General features: G+C 62.4%; 1 protein-coding gene across 2 annotated transcripts; it reads right to left on the minus strand.

The window, feature by feature from the left end:
- Positions 1-28: 28 nt before the first annotated feature.
- Positions 29-16,479, minus strand: ZFR2 (zinc finger RNA binding protein 2). Of its 2 annotated transcripts, none has more exons than XM_056113214.1 (15): positions 16,272-16,479; positions 14,391-14,558; positions 13,396-13,543; positions 12,668-12,813; positions 11,966-12,085; positions 11,271-11,410; positions 10,562-10,700; positions 9,914-10,086; positions 7,209-7,377; positions 6,117-6,255; positions 2,454-2,548; positions 2,225-2,320; positions 1,223-1,334; positions 497-594; positions 29-220 (listed from the first exon to the last, which is right to left on the minus strand). In XM_056113214.1, the coding sequence occupies exons 1-15, from the start codon at positions 16,443-16,445 to the stop codon at positions 44-46; spliced, it is 2,094 nt and encodes a 697-aa protein (XP_055969189.1). In that variant the 5' UTR covers positions 16,446-16,479; the 3' UTR covers positions 29-43. The 2 variants fall into 2 exon arrangements, with proteins under 2 accessions (XP_055969189.1, XP_055969188.1); XM_056113213.1 differs by having other exon boundaries at positions 7,209-7,380; positions 16,272-16,478.
- Between the last annotated feature and the right edge of the window lie 1,458 nt (positions 16,480-17,937).

Below are 17,937 nucleotides of genomic sequence, written 5' to 3' on the forward strand. Positions count from 1 at the left end.
AGTTCCGCCGGTGGGAGGGTTCCCCCCAGCCCCGTGGGACCGCTCACGGGCACCCCTGGGCGCCCTCGCGAGGCTGCTGCTGCTGCCGCTGGGCCTCGCCCTCGGCCGCCTCCCGCAGCCGCTTTCGGAAGCGCGCCCCAAGCCTGCTCCTGGGGGGCGGCAGCGGGTCCATGTCCAGGATCTTGTGGATCTGCCGGAAGGCCAGCATCCGGAGGGCGTGCTGCGGGGCAGAGCGTCAGGGGCCCGCCAGGCCCCCTGCCCGCCCCAGGGGTCCCCCCACGTCCTGTCCCCTGGTTCTGATCCAGGGAGCACTTCCCACTCCTCCCACAAAGGTCCATACACGCGGAGGCCCCAGGGACCCCTGAGAACCGAGCTTCCCACTCTCCCCCCCCGCCCCCGGGCACCCAGAGCCCATCCTAGGCCGCGGGACCCCCCCTCTTGGGTGTGGCCCTGGGATGGGGGAGGCCTTGGGGGTCGAGAAGGGGGAAGCGCCTACCTGGGCGCTGGACGTGACGTCTTCCCGCTCCTGCAGGCTCATGGAGCCCAGGGCGTCCATCTGCTCCTTCTCGCAGGGGTCCTGCAGGCCCGGCCCGTCTTGGGGGGGGCGCCCACAAGGAGAGCGCACGTGGGATGAGGGTTCCTCGCGCCTCCCCTGGCGCGCCCTCGCCCCGTCTATGCCCCCGCCCTGCGCGCAGGTGCACGTGTGCGCGCGTGTCCCAGAGCGCTCGTGCATGTATCCGCACACGTAGGCACAGATGCGCGCGCCTGTTCTGCGTACTCGCGCCTGTCCCCGCGTGCAGGCACATGGATCCGCGTGTTGGCGCCTGCACGCGTGCACGTGTCTGCCATAGCGTCGTGCGTCAGCATGCAGGTGACGTGGAGACATCCCCTCCCGCCCCCCCCTCCACCCCGCAGCCTGGGACCTCCCCTTCCGGCACTGCCCTTTGGACGTGACCCACCGCCTCCTCCTCTCGTGGGCCCTTGCGCAACTCCCTCAAAGCCAGTGGAGGCGGGGGCCGGGGCCACGCGGGAGGCACCGCTGGGCCGCGCCCCTCCCCGCACCCGCCTCCGGACACGTCCCCGGTGAGGGGTCCATCAGCCAGGCCCCCACCCTCCCTGCGGCTCTCCGGCTCTCCGGGTGTCTGAAGCTGGGGCACCCTGCCGTGCACCGTGCTCAGTGGTGCAGAGGTGGACCCCGTGGGGGGTGGGGGGCGGGACTGACCTCTCAGGAGTGTCCCCGAGGCCACGCACTCCAGGACCCGCCGCACCGCGTCCCCCGGGCTCAGCGGCCCCGCGGCGCTGCTCAGGGCCTTCTCGACCAGCAGCTCCAGGGCCTGGCGCAGGGCAAGGGGCAGCTTTGGGGGTCCGCTGAGGCAGGGCGCCCCCGCCCCCCCGACCGCCCCCACTTCCCTTGCTCGACCGTGTGTGCTGCATTCTGGCCTGACCCTTGAGGCTTCTGGACTCCCCTGCCTCAGTTTCTCCACCAGTCACCGGGGTGGTTTGTGAAACCGCGTGGGTTTTCAGGAGCCCGGGGTGGGGGGGGGGGGTGTCGCCGCCTCCGTTTCCAGGGAAACAGCTTAAGGGAATGCGGGTCTTTTGCCTGGCGGTGGACCTGAAGCTGGTCCATCTGTGCTGGCCAGGATCAGGGGCGCCCCGTCCAGAGCCCACACTGCCCTGGACCCAGTTTGAGCCTGGGGGGTGGTCAGGGACGAGCGGCAGAGGCTCCAAGGGACCCGCAAATTTTAGGATTCTCTGCAGCTGGCAAGGGCACGGGAGCATTGGGTTGGGGGGCGTGTGGACCGGAAGGAACAGCTTCAGCGTCATGGACGGGCCGGGATCCACAGAAAGGGGGTGCCAGGGGACCCCGTGGGGGTGGAAGTGGAGGTCCTCAGAGTGCGGACCTGGCGCCACCCTTGGAGGCTGGAACGTGGGGCGTGGGGGGGGCGGCTGGATTCTCGCACCTCTTCCCGCAGGAGGGCCCCAGGGTGTCCGGGCAGGGAGGGGCCGCCCCGCAGTTTTTCCCTGGCGCCCCGAATTTGCATAAGGCCTTGCTGGTGTGCAAGGTCTTGTGGTTCAGATAAGGGCGGGCAGGCAAACGAGGTTGGGTGGGGTCTCTAGCGGGCTGCACCCCCTTCCGGGAGGCGGTCCGCTGGATCCGGGAGGAGGGAATTGGGAGGGCTTGCAGAGAGGTTTGGGGGCTCGCTGGCCACCCGGGCCGCCTCACCCAGTCAGGCAGGGCCCCCCAGGTGGGCACGCGCTGGCACAGGTCTCGGAGGAGCCGGATGACGATGACGCAGGGCTGCAGGCTGCTGGCTCGCGCCTGGGGCGGGAAACGCACCGTCGGGGAGGGGGGCCGGGTGTGGGCGCCGGCTCAGGACCCCTCCGCGTAGCTGCAGAGTGGCGGCCACGCGCCCGCGCCCCTCACTGAGCCCACCCGCCGCCCGGCCCCTCACCTGGAACCACTTGGCATGGCGCAGCGCGGCCAGGGACTGCAGGCACCGCTCGGGGCTCAGGACGTCCGGCTCCTGCCCAGGGGCCTCGGATCCTTCTAGAAGGCAAAGGAAAACGCAGCTGTGTGCAAGGGGCTGCCCCCTGGGGCCCCACTCAGAGTCCCTCCAGCTTCATTCACCTGGCTCTTCCCCGATTGGAGCCCCCCACCCTGAAACCCTCCCTGTCTTCCTTCCTTCCTTCCTTCCTTCCTTCCTTCCTTCCTTCCTTCCTTCCTTCCTTCCTTCCTTCCCTCCTTCCTTTCCTTCCCACCTCCTTTCCTTCCTTCCCTTCCTCCATCCTTCCTTCCTTCCTTCCTTCCTTCCTTCCTTTCCTTCCCTCCTTCCTTTCCTTCCCACCTCCTTTCCTTCCCACCTCCTTTCCTTCCTTCCTTCCTCCCTCCTTCCTTCCTTCCTTCCTTCCTTCCTTCCTTCCTTCCTTCCTTCCTTCCCTCCTTTCCTTCCCACCTCCTTTCCTTCCCACCTCCTTTCCTTCCCACCTCCTTTCCTTCCTTCCTTCCTCCATCCTTCCTTCCTTCCTTCCTTCCCTCCTTTCCTTCCCACCTCCCTTTCCTTCCCACCTCCCTTCTCTCCCTCCTTCCCTCCTTCCTTCCTTCTTTCCTTCCTTCCTTCCTTCCTTCCTTCCTTCCTTTCCTTCCCTCCTTCCTTTCCTTCCCACCTCCTTTCCTTCCTTCCCTTCCTCCATCCTTCCTTCCTTCCTTCCTTCCTTCCTTCCCTCCTTTCCTTCCCACCTCCCTTTCCTTCCCACCTCCCTTCTCTCCCTCCTTCCTTCCTTCCTTCCTTCCTTCCTTCCTTCCTTCCTTCCCTCCCTCCCTCCTTTCCTTCCCTCCTTCCTTCCTTCCTTCCTTCCTTCCTTTCCTTCCCTCCTTCCTTTCCTTCCCACCTCCTTTCCTTCCTTCCCTTCCTCCATCCTTCCTTCCTTCCCTCCTTCCTTCTCTCCTTCCTTCCTTCCTTCCTTCCTTCCTTCCTTCCTTCTTCCTTCCCTCCCTCCTTTCCTTCCCACCTCCCTTTCCTTCCCACCTCCCTTCTCTCCCTCCTTCCTTCCTTCCTTCCTTCCTTCCTTCCTTCCTCCTCCTTCCTTCCTTCCTTCCTTCTTTCCTTCCCTCCCTCCTTTCCTTCCCACCTCCCTTTCCTTCCCACCTCCCTTCTCTCCCTCCTTCCTTCCCTCCTTCCTTCCTTCTTTCCTTCCCTTCCTTCCTTCCTTCCCTCCCTCCTTTCCTTCTCTCCTTCCTTCCTTCCTTCCCTCCCTCCTTTCCTTCCCTCCTTCCTTCTCTCCTTCCTTCCTTCCCTCCTTCCTTTCCTCTCCTTCCTTCCTTCCTTCCTTCCCTCCCTCCCTCCCTCCTTCCTTCCTTCCTTCCCTCCTTCCTTTCCTTCCCTCCTTCCTTCTCTCCTTCCTTCCTTCCTTCCTTCCTTCCTTCCTTCCTTCCTTCCCTCCTTTCCTTCCCTCCTTCCTTCCTTCCTTCCTTCCTTCCTTCCCTTCCTTCCTTCCCTCCCTCCTTTCCTTCTCTCCTTCCTTCCTTCCTTCCTTCCTTCCTTCCCTCCCTCCTTTCCTTCCCTCCTTCCTTCCTTCCTTCCTTCCTTCCTTCCTTCCCTTCCTTCCTTCCCTCCCTCCTTTCCTTCTCTCCTTCCTTCCTTCCTTCCTTCCTTCCTTCCTTCCTTCCTTCCTTCCTTCCCTCCCTCCTTTCCTTCCCTCCTTCCTTCTCTCCTTCCTTTCCTTCCCACCTCCCTTCTCTCCCTCCTTCCTTCCTTCCTTCCCTCCCTCCTTTCCTTCCCACCTCCCTTTCCTTCCCTCCTTCCTTCTCTCCTTCCTTTCCTCCTTCCTTCCTTCCTTCCTTCCCTCCTTTCCTTCTCTCCTCCCTTTCCTTCCCACCTCCCTTCTCTCCCTCCCTCCCTCCTTCCCTCCTTCCTTCCTTCCTTCCTTCCTTCCTTCCCTTCCCTTCCTTCCTTCCCTCCCTCCCTCCTTTCCTTCCCTCCTTCCTTTCCTTCCTCCTTCCTCCTTCCTTCCTTCCTTCCTTCCTTCCTTCCTTCCTTTCCTTCTCTCCTTCCTTTCCTTCCCACCTCTTTTCTCTCCTTCCTTCCCTTCCTCCTTCCTTCCCTTCCTCCTTCCTTCCCTCCTTCCCTTCCTTCCTTCCTTCCCTCCTTCCTTTCCTTCCTTCTCTCCTTCCTTCCTTCCTTCCTCCTTTCCTTCCCTCCTTCCTTTCCTTCCCACCTTTCTCTCCTTCCTTCCCTTCCTTCCTTCCTTCCTTCCCTCCCTCCTTTCCTTCCCACCTCCCTTCTCTCCCTCCCTCCTTCTTTCCTTCCCTTCCTTCCTTCCTTCCTTCCCTCCTTTCCTTCCCTCCTTCCTTTCATTCCCACCTCCTTTCTCTCCTTCCTTCCCTTCCTCCTTCCTTCCCTCCTTCCTTTCCTTCCCACCTCCTTTCTCTCCTTCCTTCCCTTCCTCCTTCCTTCCCTCCCTCCCTCCCTCCTTCCTTCCTTCCTACCTTCCTTCCTTCTTTCCTTCCCTTCCTTCCTTCCTTCCCTCCCTCCTTTCCTTCCCTCCTTCCTTCTCTCCTTCCTTTCCTTCCCACCTCCTTTCTCTCCTTCCTTCCCTTCCTCCTTCCTTCCTTCCTTCCCTCCTTCCCTCCTTCCTTCCTTCCTTCCTTCCTTCCTTCCTTCCTTCCTTCCTTCCTCCCCTTGTTCCTTCATCCCCTCCTTCCTTCCTTCCTTCTCTCCTTCCTTCCTTCCTTCCTTCCTTCCTTCCTTCCTTCCTTCCTTCCCTCCCTCCCTCCCTCCCTTCTTTCCTTCCTCCCTCCCCACCTTCCTTTCTACCAAGCCCAGGTCAGCTTGTGTCAGGCTGCCCCTTACCCGCTGTGCTCTCTCCTGCACCTTAAGGTGCGTCTTTATTTTATTTTTTATTTTTATTTATTTTTTCCTTTTGGGTCACACCCGGCGATGCATAGGGGTTACTCCTGGCTTTGCACTCAGAAATTACTCCTGGCGGTGCTCAGGGGACCATATGGGATGCTAGGAATTGAACCCCAGTCGGGGGTGTGCAAGGCAAACGCCCTACCCGCTGTGCTGTCTCTCCAGCCCCAAGGTGCTTCTTTATAAACTGAGAACTGAATTAATTTGAAGAGAAGCACCACCTTTCTGGTGGCATAAAATTTGTGGAGGGGGTTTAAGAACACCTTGAGCACACAGACGCAGACACACATACACATAAATGCCTGGGGCCGGGGCTGGAGGGACCGTACAGCGGGGAGGGCAGGCCGTGCATGTCCTGCCCACTCACCCTATAGGGTCCCTGAGCCTCACCAGGAGTGATCCCTGAGCGCAGAGCCAGGAGGAACCCCTGAGCATTGCTGGGTGGGGCCCCAAAACAAAAACAAAAAAAAGAAAACCTGAGCGGGCTGTTCTAGAAGATTCCGTGGTGTGTGCCATCCATCCAGACTTCACTAGGGTCCTCTGACCTCACCCTGCAGCCCCCCACCTGTCCCAGAATCCTCTAGGAGCTGTGTGGAGACGGTACGTCCGGGTCCAGTGGCCGTGCTGGGAGGGGGCTGGAGCCGGGAGACTCTGACTGGCTTCTCGGGCTCCTCGCATGCCCGGATAGGGGGCCTGGCCGTATACCTGTGTGGGTGCTGGGCTCCTCCCGCATCAGGGGCGACGTGACAGACACGACCACGTGCACCCTGGGTTCCTCACACGACGAGATCACGATGTCGGTCTCAGGGTCGGGTGACACCTCGTACCTGTCATCTGTCACGGCCTACGATGAGATAGGCACCCGCAGGGTCAGTGGGCACAGGATTGGCAGGAGACTGCCGCTCTGTGTATACCCAGGGGAATGGGGGGTCCAAGGGAGAGGGCTGCGGGCAGAGCGGAGGCCCCTCTGGTGCCCCCATCCTGCTGCATGGAGATACCCCTAGGTGGTCCCTCTTCTTCTGGGAGGGGCCCAGTGGCCTCTCCTGCCAGCCCCTGGTTCTCGGGGGTCCGGGGAGATGAGACCCCTGGCTCACGGCCCATCCCTTGAACGCCTAAGCACCCCAAGCCTCATGGGGCTCTGCTCTGGGGCTGCCCCTCCCTGCCACCCAGTGATCCTGCCACACTCCACAGGATGCACGGGTCCCCCAAGCCAGACTACAGGTTCAGATGCTGCCCTAGACCCTCTGTCCTGTCCCCTGAGTCCCGGGTGAGTCCAGAAAGTGACCACCTAGAGGGCTTAGCCCAGCCTAAAGTCTGGGACATCCAGCTGGCACCCCCAATCTGCATCTTTCTGTCCTATGCTCCCGCCAGGCTGAGGTGCCGTGCCCATGAGCCCACCCTTTGGTCAATCGGCCTTTTGTTGCCCCGCCCCTCTCCTGACATGCTGACTACACGCCCCTCATTGGCCCGCCCAAGGCCCCTCTGTTACCCCGCCCACTTTCCTGCCCCTCATAGACACGCCCACTGCCCTTGTCTCCACCCTCCCCCCCCCCCCCCCGTCCCATGCGGACACGCCTCCTGTCCTAGTCGCCCCTCCCCTCGCAGACAGGAGCACCGTCTTTGTCGCCCCGCCCACCGCCCTTGTTGCCCCGCCCCTCTAAGACACGCCCACTGCCTCTGCCGCCCCGCCCTCCACAGACACGCCCAGTCTACTTGTTGCCCCGCTCCCTTGCAGACACGCCTGCTTCCCTTGTAGCCCCACCCCTCGCCCTTGTTGCCCCGCCCCCTCGTCCTCACCGGCAGCTCCTGGGGCAGCTGCTGCGCCACCCTCCGCAGCAAGGCGCGCGTGGGCTTCTGCGAGCACAGCACGATCAGCTGCACCTGGCGGTCGCCCCGCAGGAGGAGGCCCTTGGCCAGCAGGCCCACCCGCATCACGCCTTTGAGGATCCGAGACGAGGTCTCCGGGCTGCTGCCGAGACAAAGCGGCGGGCGTGTGGGAAGTCGCGGAGGAGGGGGCGCTGGGCAGGGGGCGCTCCAGGGCGGGGGGGGGTAAGACCGAGGCTGGGGTTGGGGTGGGGGGGTGGCGGCTCGACTCCGTCAGCTTTCCCACGGAGGTGCCCGAAGGGCCCTCTCCCCTTCCTTCTTGTGGAAAACGTCCAGACCAAGCCTCCCTCCACCCCTCCATCCCACTCCCTTGGCCCCCCGCTGCGCCCTAGCCGCCCACCGCCACGTGCGGTGCTTGATGCTTCAACCCGAGCTAGATGCCCGCAGCTTTGCAAGGGGTGTCCAGGCCTGGCCCCAACAGTGCGGGTGCCCCCCCCCCCCCCCACTAAAATGATCACCAGCGCGGTAAGGAGAGAGCGTCAGGGGAGGGAGGGCGGACAACACAGAAGCAAACCCCCGCGCTGAGCACCGGGTTGTGGGAACGGTGAGGCTATTTGAACAGATTCTCCTAAAACCCCTGCCGGTGGTTTTGAGAATGAGCAGACAGCGCAGGGGGTGCTGCATGCAGGAGATGTGGAATCCAGCTTCTGCGTGGATGAGTGCAACCTCAACCGAAATAAATCATTAACTCAAGATGTGATGGTGAGGTCGGAGCAGGACAGCCAGGAGCGCGCTGGCCGATCTGGATTTGTTTTTTGTGACCCCCAAAGGGTCACACCTGGTGGTGCTCAGGGGTTCCTCCTGGCTTTGCACTCAGGAATTACTCCTGGCAGTGCTCAGGGGACCCTATGGGATGCTGGGAATCGAACCCCGGCCAGCCAGGTGCAAGGCAAACGCCCTACCCGCTGTGCTATTACTCCAGCCCCCCGATCTGGATTTGATCCCTGGCATCCCATAGGGTCTCCCCGAGCTCCGTCAGAAGTGATCCCTGAGCTCAGAGCCAGCAGTCAGCCCTGAGCACTGCCAGATGTAGCCAACAAATCAAAAACAAACAACCCTCCCCCGCCCCCAAAGCCCAACAACCCAGCACTGCTAAGGCAGCGACTGTAGAATAAACCACGGTGAGGCCAAGTCGGAGGGAACCCATGACACAGAGGCACGTTTCCTGCCTGCTGGAGTCCTGCTGGACAGGCAGGACAGCAGGAGGGCTCTTGCCTTATATGTGGCAGACCGAGGTTCCAGCCCCAGCATTCCATGGGGTCCCCTGCACCCTGCTAGGAGTGATCCCTGAACATAGAGTCAAGAGTCAGCCCTGACCCCTCCCCACCCAAAATAACAAAACTGAGCCCAGCATCAACAGTCAGGCTGGGGGCACCCTGTCTGGCCACGACCCCTGGCAGGGAGGAACAGAATTGCTCCTTCAGATGGCTGTGAGGTCCAGGGGAGAAGCTGGAGCAGAAGTTTGCTTTGGGGTTCAGTGTGCTGTGCTTCCTGTATGTGAATGTGCTTCCTGGGGACCACACAGTGGTGGTGGGTGGGCTCGGGGACCACACAGTGCAGAGCTGGGAACCCGGCACCTCCCACTGCAAGGGCACCTCTCTGCAGTGGAACCCCATCCTCCGGCCTTGTCCCCATACTTAGGGCCCTGCCTCGGGGCATGCGCCCTTTTTGGGGACACAGCTGGAAGGCAAAAGGAGCCTGCTGTTTAGCCTGCAAACACCCAGGACACCTCACCAGCATCATGTGTCCAGATCAGAGCTAGAGACAGAGGGAGGGGCTCCCTGGGGGGATTTATGGGGGTGGAGTTTCTGCTCTGGTTAACACATGTCCACTTAGGGCTGACACCTGGCTCTGTGCTCAGGGATCACTCCTGGCAGGCTCCAGGGGACCACTCAGAGTTCCGGGGATCAACCTGGGTCTGTCCCATAAAGCCCCCTCCAGACCCTTTATCTTCCTTTCGGTTTCTGGGCACACCCAGCTGCCCAGGAATCTCTCCCGGCAGGTCTTGGGGTAGAATCCGGGTAGGGAAGTGTCCTCCCTGTTATAGTCTCTTCCTGGTCTGTATTATTTATTTATTTTTGCTTTTTGGGTCACACCCAGCGATGCACAGTGGTCACTCCTGGCTCTGCACTCAGGAATTACTCCTGGTGGTGCTTGGGGGACCATATGGGACGCTGAGAATCGAACCTGGGTTGACCGGGTGGAAGGCAAACACACTACCCGCTGTGCTATCACTCCAGCCCCCCTGGTCTGTATTTATATATCCTTAAGTATATTTATGCTTTTCCCTGGAGGGGGGTTGTCACACCAGCAGTTCTGAGCGTGGGAAGCTGGCCGTTGTCCTCCATCTGCAAAGAGGCCACATGAGGACAACCTACTTCCCCCTCCCCTGACTTTAAAAAATTTTTTTGGTCACACGCAGAGGTACTCAGAGGTTACTCCTGGCTCTGTGATCAGGAGTCACTCCTGATGGGCTTCTGGGAACCCTATGGGATGCCAGGGACGGAACCTGGGTCTGCCATGTGCCAGGCCAGCACCCTCCACGCTGTCCTATGGCTCCGCTGCCCCCCTTCCATGCTTTGGCGCAGCCCCAGCAAGTCACTCGCAAGCCCCTCTACCTGCCGTCGGTGCCCTTGGGCTCCCGGGCGAGTGCGTCTGACACCAGCTTGAGCGCACGCTCGGCATGTGCTACCGCCCGCTGCACGGCCAGCAGCTCTGCCTCGGTGGGATAGATGGCTGCGTGCTTGCACATCACATGCCGGTCATCGTGGGACTCGGGCCGCCTCGGGGGCTGTGGAAGAGGCGGGCGGGGCACAGCTGCAGAGATGGGGCACCCGTCTCCCAGTGGTAAAAGGAAAACTGGGGTAACCGCGGCATGGTCCTAGAGCCAGAAGCTCCTGGGACCCCTGGGTGGACAACCCTGGGCTTCCATCACTCTGCCCCGCCATCTGCAGGTCCGGGGAGTGGGGGGGCTAGTGAAGAGCAGGGGGAGGGGAAGGAGGTCTCTCAGTCCAGCCCCTGAACACTTTTTTTTTTCTTTTTGGGTCACACCCGGTGATGCACAGGGTTCCTCCTGGCTCTGCACTCAGGAATCACTCCTGGCAGTGCTCGGGGGACCCTCTGGGATGCTGGGAATCGAACCTGGGTCGGCCGCATGCAAGGCAAACGCCCTACCCGCTGTGCTATCTCTCCAACCCCCCCTGAGCACCTTTGGATTAAGACGTTTTAACAAAGGAAGGTCAAGGGGGAGGTCAAGATAGACGCACCCTGGCTGCTGTGGCCTTGGTGGTCAACTCCCCCAGGCTGCCTGCGAAGGGCAGGGGCCGGGTGGGCAGGGGACAGGAGACCTGCTCATCCGGACTCTGCGACTGCTGCTCCATCCTCCTCTTGCAGGCATCGTAGAGCCTGCGGGGACAGGGCTGTCATGTTCACCTGTCAGTAGGTGCCTAATGCAAGCAACGCAGGCTCCACACATAGGTACACATGCTCCAGACTATACACACACACACACACACACACACACACACGACACGCTACACACATGCACACTTGGGAAACATTTGGCACACATTGCTACAAGCTCTGCACATGCTCCACACTCCACACACATGCAGACATTCGTACAGACCACACACATGCATTCATGACACAATACACATGTGCATGTGCCCTATGTGCCACACACGCCTACCTACTGGCCTGTCAGTCACACGTAGGTGCATGCCAGAGACAGTATTCTTGCATGCCAGAGACAATATTCCCGCAGAGCCCGTCCTTTTCAGGCACCCCACAAGACCCCATGGGTACGTACCCCGTGCCCCCCCACGCCCTTCCCCCCCATGCATGGCCGCTGTGCTGGGCGCTTTGCAGCCCACTCGGAGGCCCTGGCGTTTGCTCTGACGGGTGGAGGGTGGCCAAGTTGTGGGTGGTCAGCCGACGCGAGGGCTGGGGGGGGGGGTTGGTGGTCCCCCGCACCTCATCTCGTTGTACCAGCGCCGCATGCCCTCCAGCCGCCGCTTGGTGAGCTGCCGCTGCGTCCTCAGCTTCTCCTCCAGGAGGCGCCGCGCGCGGCTGCTCGGCTTCAGCGCCAGCGGCAGCTCCGGGTCCACCTTTTTCTGCAGACGGGGAGAGGCCATGAGAGGGCCAGCTTGCTCCGGGGACCCAGGGGAGCTCCCCAAATCTCAGTGAGCATTGATGGCGGAGACGTCTGGGCTGGGCGCTGGTGCTGGTCCCGATCCCATCAGAGAGGCACGGAACCTGCCCAGCCCTACGCGGACCCTGAGCCCGCAGGAAATGCAACAGTTCAGCCGCGCGCTGATGAGCCATCGCCAGGCCGTGCCGCTCCGTGTGATGCAAAGGGAGGGTGGAGCCCGTGCACATCCCCGGGACCACCCGCACTGGGCGTTCTAGCGATTCCCTGGGCGCGCACCCCGTCCTCTGCTGAGCGCGTCCGGCTGAACGTCGCCCGGGGCTCGCTCGTGCTGGGAACGGAGGGACAGAAGTGTCCCGTCCGTCCGAGGTATCGGCCGCGCTCCGGGTCCTCCGCCGGCGGCAGGCGCGGGGTGATGCCACAGGACGCGGACCCGAAGCGTCTGGCAGTCCCGGCGACCCCCGCGCACGCCCTCAGCCGCGCCACGAAGCCGCACCCGGGGCCGGCCTGCCGGGCGCACCTTGTACTGCAGCCGATGGCGGCGGCCCCGCACGTGCATATCCCTGGCGTTGCGGTCGTTGAAACTGCAGACACACAGCTTGCAGTGGAAGCGGATCACTTTGCCGTCGTCGTTGCACACCTGGGACACGCGGAACAGCGCGGAAGGTGGGTTTCGTTACTTCCGCAGGCCACGCCCACACGGAGCCCCTCCCAATCAAAGCCCGCCCCCACAAGAGGCCACGCCCACGAGCCCTCAACAAACCAGCCGCAGAGCCTTACCTGCATGACCCCGCCCACACATAGCTCCTCCCACAAACAACCACACCCACACGTAACATCACGCCCACCTGATTTAGCCCCTCCCACGAACTCCACCCCCACCAAAGCCACGCCCATGACCAGCCCCTCTCACCCCTAGCCACGCCCCAGGCTGTGACGCCCTTTTTTGGGGGGGGGTAGGTGGGTGGGATTTGGGCCACATCCAGCTGACACTTCACTCTGCGCTCAGGGATTACTCATGGCTGGGCTGGAGGGGTGACCCTATGAGCTGCCGGGGACCAACCCTGGTCAGCCAAGTGCAAGGCCAGCGCCCTCTCCGCTGACTGTCCCATGGCTCCCGCATGCCCTGGCTTTCTGGGGCTCTTCCTTCCGCTGTGATGGGAAGCCCCGTTTCACTTGGCTCCCCGGGATCTGTCTTGGGGTGGGGCACGTCAGCACATACCTCTTCCACGTACTCGGGGCCCACAGGGGGCGAGTCACAGCTGCTTCCAGAAGCTTCCGTGGGGCCTCCGTGGGGGGCCCATTCTCCGGGCCCCACTCCTCTGGCCTCTGGGGGTCTGCTGCTGCACGGATGCGCCTCGGGGGGCCCTGAAGGAGGCACCCCTGGTGTGTCTCCACACAGGCAAGTGTCCGCTGCTGGACCAAGGGGATCTGAACCCCACAGTGCCAGCTGCTACTTGTGTGCCCAGAAGTGAGAGACCCCAGGCTGGAACCGGGCCAGCCAGGACTGGGGTGCAGCTGGCACAGGAATGCTGGACCCCCTTTTTCCGCCTGGGCAAGGTATGGTTTGAAGCTCCGGAGCTGGGAGGGAGGGTCGAGTCTCATCTCTGCTGCTTACTGGGGGTCCCCCGATTGGATCCCCATGCGCCAACGGCCACCTCAGATTTCCCACCTGCTGATCTGGGCAGACACCAACTAGGCTGGTGTCAGCGATTTGGGGCATGTCTCTGCTCCCCGAGCCGTGTCCCAGGCCCCCAAATCGTCCTAAAGGGGCGGTGGGGCAGTGAACCAGACTAGAACCCGGGAACCCTGAGACCCAGCCATTTCTCCCCTGTGCCGTAGCTTGACATCAGCTGGCCCCCAGCAGGGAAGACGGGGTGCAGGGAGGGGCCCCCATTGCTCTGTGCATTGCTCTCCACGAGAGCCCCCCCACTGCGCAGATGAACGTACCCACAAGCATGACTTTCGAGGCCACCGTCCTCTTGGGCGACGGAGACCGGCTCGGGGAGCGGCTTCCGGGACTGGCAGGGGCCGCGGCGGGGAGGGCCGGGGCCGTGGGGGGCACGGGTCTCCCCAGTTTGCCGTGCAGCCTGAGCACCTGGAACAGAGGTGGCCCCCGCCCTGTCTGGGCATCTTGGGACTTCCTTGGAGATGGGGAGTGCAGGTGGGAACAGGGTGGGGGGGTTGCAAGGTGGTGACCCCCAGAGCAGCCCCCACCACACTCCTCGGATGCTGGGCCCGATCACAGCATGTTATACTGAGTGACTGGTCACTGGAGCTTAAAGTCACAGACTCCCCCATACTTTGTCTGGCCTTCCCCCAGTGCCCCTGGGACCCCCCTGAAGTGTTCAACCCCCCTGGAGCCCCAGCCCCCTGTTGTATCTGCCACCCCAGGTGCCCCCTGCTGTGTCCGATCCCACACTACCCCCAGTCCTAGGGACCCCCCCTTGCTATTTTCTTTTTCTCTTTTTGGGTCCCACCAGGCGATGCTCAGGGGTTCCTCCTGGCTCTGCACTCAGGAATCACTCCTTGCAGTGCTCAGGGGACCCTATAGGATGCTGGGAATTGAACTATGGGATGCTGGGAATCGAACCTGGGTCGACTGCACGCAAGGCAAATGCCCTACCGGCTGTGCTATCGCTCCAGTCCCTCCGCTTTTTAGGGGGAGTTTGAGTACCCCCAGCAGTGCTTGGGGCTCCAGGAGCTACCTGACTCGGTAATGAGGGGCTGATGGTCTGAAGCCATGCCAGGATGTGGTCCTGGGCCCCGGGGCCCCCCGTGGCCCTGTTGGGAGGAGGGGCGTGTGCAGTGTGGGGTCACGGTGGGGGGAGAGCAATGGAGTGCTGGGGTCACACCTGGCCCTGTTGGGGGGTGCATGCAGCGCTGGGGACACTCCTGGTGGGGGAGGGGGCGTGCCCCGCGAGCTCCGGGTCAGGGCGCCCCACCTTTTGGTGCCGGGCGCCTCGGAGGTGAGCAGCGTACGCGGCCGGCCCAGTGCAGGATACTGAGCAGAGGCTGCAGTGCAGGGGGTCCTGGGGGTCGCCCTCGCCCTCGCACGGCCTGGCCGCCTCCTTCCGCCGGTGCTTCTGCCCCTCCAAGTGCTCCCGGTAAGTCTGCGGGAGACAGCAGGGGTGGGCGGGGCCCGGTCTCCCCGCTTCCGGGCGGCTGCTGGGGGGGCCACGGGGCAGGGCAGAGCTCGGCCTTGTCCCCTGGGGGATGAACCATTCACACATCCCGGCTGCCTCAATCCCGCCCTCCTCCCTTCCCTCCTCCCTTCCTCCCCATCTTTTCTTCCGTCTGCTGGTCACACCACTGGGACTCTGGGGATGCGGCCAGCTGGGTGCTGGGCTGGTTGGTGGGTCACTTCCCGTGATGCTCAGGGACCATGTGACTGGGAATAAACCCGGGCCTCCAGCACTTGGACTAAAGTACGTGGCCCAGCCCTTACAGCCATGGTCCCCACTAGTCAACACGTCTGGCTGGGGTAGGGGGCGGGGAGGGCGATGGTTTGTGCCGGGGATTGTTTGCAACAGTGTTGGGGACCATGTGCAACCCGGGAGGGCTGTGTGCTCATGCACTCACTGTCCTCTCCCTTTCTCCTTTCTCCCCCTCTCTCTTCTCCCTCTCTCTCTCTCTCTTCCTCTCCTTCCTCCACTCCTCTCTCCCCATCTCTCTTCCTCTCTCCCTGTCTCTCCCAATTTCCCCCTCTCTCCCTCTACCCTTCTCCCTCTCTCTCTCCTTCTCTCTCCCTGTCTCCTGTTCACATTTCTCATTATTATTTCGAGGTGACCCTCGCTCTGCTCAGGGAATCACTCATGCTGAGGTTTTCTGTAAGTGGGGCTGAGAATCCTTCACCCAAACCACACACACACACACACACACACACACACACACACACACACACACATCTGCTCACAGAAGCACACGACACACATAGGACACACACCTGCAGAGTGGGCATACACATGGCATACAGGCACACATGGGTACACACAAATGTATGCAAGAGGACACACCAAACACATGTGTGCTCACACAGGACACACCATCACACACCTGCAAATATGTGCATACACACAAAAGTACACATGGGAACACCATGCACACACACATGGGCATACATGTGTCTGCACACATATGCTCACATGACATGCACATTGGTATGTGTGCACATACGTGAAATACATGCCTACAGTTGTGTGCACACACATGTATGCACAGACCTACACGCATGAGTATGTGTGCGTTCACACAGTGCTCACAGAGGCAGAAACACCAGACACGTGTGTACACAGATGTACCTGGGCACACAGCAAACACCACAGACATGCACGCACCAACCCACATGCATAGCAGGCACACGAGACGCAGAGACACATGCACAAACATGGGGTGTGTAAAGTGCTCCCATGCAGGGACACACGCAAAGGTGCACACACCCACGTGAAGGCATGTATGTGTGCAGACACACACATGTGCACGCAAATGCCCACCAGCACACGTCCAGTACACATACCCAGTACATGTGGGTCACAGACATGTGCACTGGCCCATCTCTGGCCCCTGGGAGGTCACAGACACGTGTCACTGGCCAGTCCCCAGCCCCCGGGGCGGCAGAGGCCCCCATCTCCCCCAGGGAGGCTGTGAGCAGGGGATGTGGCCGGCCAGTCCCTCTGGTCCCGGTCAGCACCACGTCACTTGCTCTTGCTCCTGCTCCGATGCCAGAACGGTCTGCCAAAGACCACCGGGACCAGTGCAGGGGCAGGCGCATGGGGGACTCATGCCAGCCCTGACCCCCACCCGAGCATGACCTGGTGGGCGCTGACCTGCGGGCCGGCACAGCTGACCTTGCAGAGCTCACAGAAGTGGCCCGGGAAGGGCCTGGCCCCGCCGTCCCAGCCGGGCTGCTGGCTGGGGGCCGGGGACCTCCTGGCGAAGCTGCCTGCGGAGTCGCTCCATGGACTCGCGCCCGGGGCCTTTGGGGCCAGCGGGGGCGGCATCTAGGGGCTGCGGTGGCAGTGGGTGGCCGGGTCAGTTCGTGGGTCAGGCGGCTGGGTCCTGGGGGAGGGGCAGAGGAGAAGGGGGCGCATTGGCTTCAAGGATAGGGTTGGAAGCACCTGTGCACCCGGTGACCTGCAGCGGGAGGAGGTCGGGGTGCAGGCGGAGATGCTGGAGGCGGCGCCTTCAGGCCACAGGGGCTCCAGCAGGAAAGCATGAAGCCAAGGGGCCCCACTGTTACTGTCGCGGGCACCCTCCTCCCAGGAGGCCTCACAATGATGAGTCTGCGGGCTGGGTAAGTGACTCCACAGGGCTCTGTGAGGATGGAGCCCTGAGCCTGCAGGGATTTCCGTCCTGGGCCCCCAGCCAGGATGCTCCAGCCCCTTGCAGAGCCAGGCCCTGAGACATGGGGACAGCGGGTTTGTGCCACATGCTGGGTGGGAGGAGGGATGTGGTGACCTGGGGATACGGTGGAGGGTGGTGATAGGTCGGGTCTGGGGACTGGGGAGCACGGCTGGGCTGGCTGCGTGTGGGACATGGGGGATGAAGCAGAGGTGGGGAAGGGCCTGGACTGGGTGTGGGGTCCGGACCCCGGAGGGCAAGGCTGGATGGCGGGTGTGGGGGCAGTGGGCGGGGCCAAGGGGGGGTAAGGGGGCTATGATGGGGCAGGGCAGGGGGCAGGGCCAGAGAGCAGTTGTGGGGGTCAGTGGGTTGGAGACCCCGGGCAGCAGGAGGAGCCGGGGTGACTCTCCTGGTGTCTACTCTGGGGTATCTGGGACCTCCTGGAGGTCCCCAGGTTGGGCCCAGCGTGTCCTGACCCCAAGTTCTCCCGACCTGGAGGGCCCAGTACCTTGGGGGGAGGTGCCGAGGGGGCCACCAGCCGGCTGTCCCGGTGTGGGTGGTGGGTGCTGCAGGATGGGGCGACGTGGCCACGGAAGGTCCCAGTCATTCCAGGGGCGCCTGCGCAGTCACACTGGCTCTGGGCGCGGGGAAGGCCCCAGTCTCCAAGCTGGAAGCAGCAAGAAAATGTTCGAGGGCTCAGAGCACCCCGGGGCGCTCCCCACCGCCAAACCCTACCCCCACCCAGTTACCCCAAAGAACCCTGGACCCTGAGCCATGGCATAGCTGGGAGGGAGCTGTGACTCCGGCACCCTGTAGGGGCCCCCAGCACCATCAGAAGTGATCCCTGAGGGGGCTGGAGGGATAGCACAGCAGGTAGGGTGTTTGCCTTACACGCGGCTGACCCGGGTTCGATTCCCAGCATCCCATAGGGTCCTCTGAGCACTGCCAGGAGTAAATACTGAGTGCAAAGCCAGGGGTAACCCCTGAGCACCGCCGGGTGTGACCCAAAAACCAAAAAAAAAAAAAGAAGTGATCCCTGAGTACAGAACCAGGAGTCAGTCCTGAGCACTTCTGGGTGTGCCCACCCCCCTCAAAAAAAAACTAACCCATGCCCAGTGCATAGGGACAGAGGGGGACTGAGGGCAATTGCCT

The sequence above is a fragment of the Sorex fumeus genome, unplaced genomic scaffold (assembly GCF_029834395.1).
Source record: "Sorex fumeus unplaced genomic scaffold, SorFum_2.1 ptg000019l, whole genome shotgun sequence".
In the NCBI taxonomy this organism is placed as follows: Eukaryota; Metazoa; Chordata; class Mammalia; order Eulipotyphla; family Soricidae; genus Sorex; species Sorex fumeus.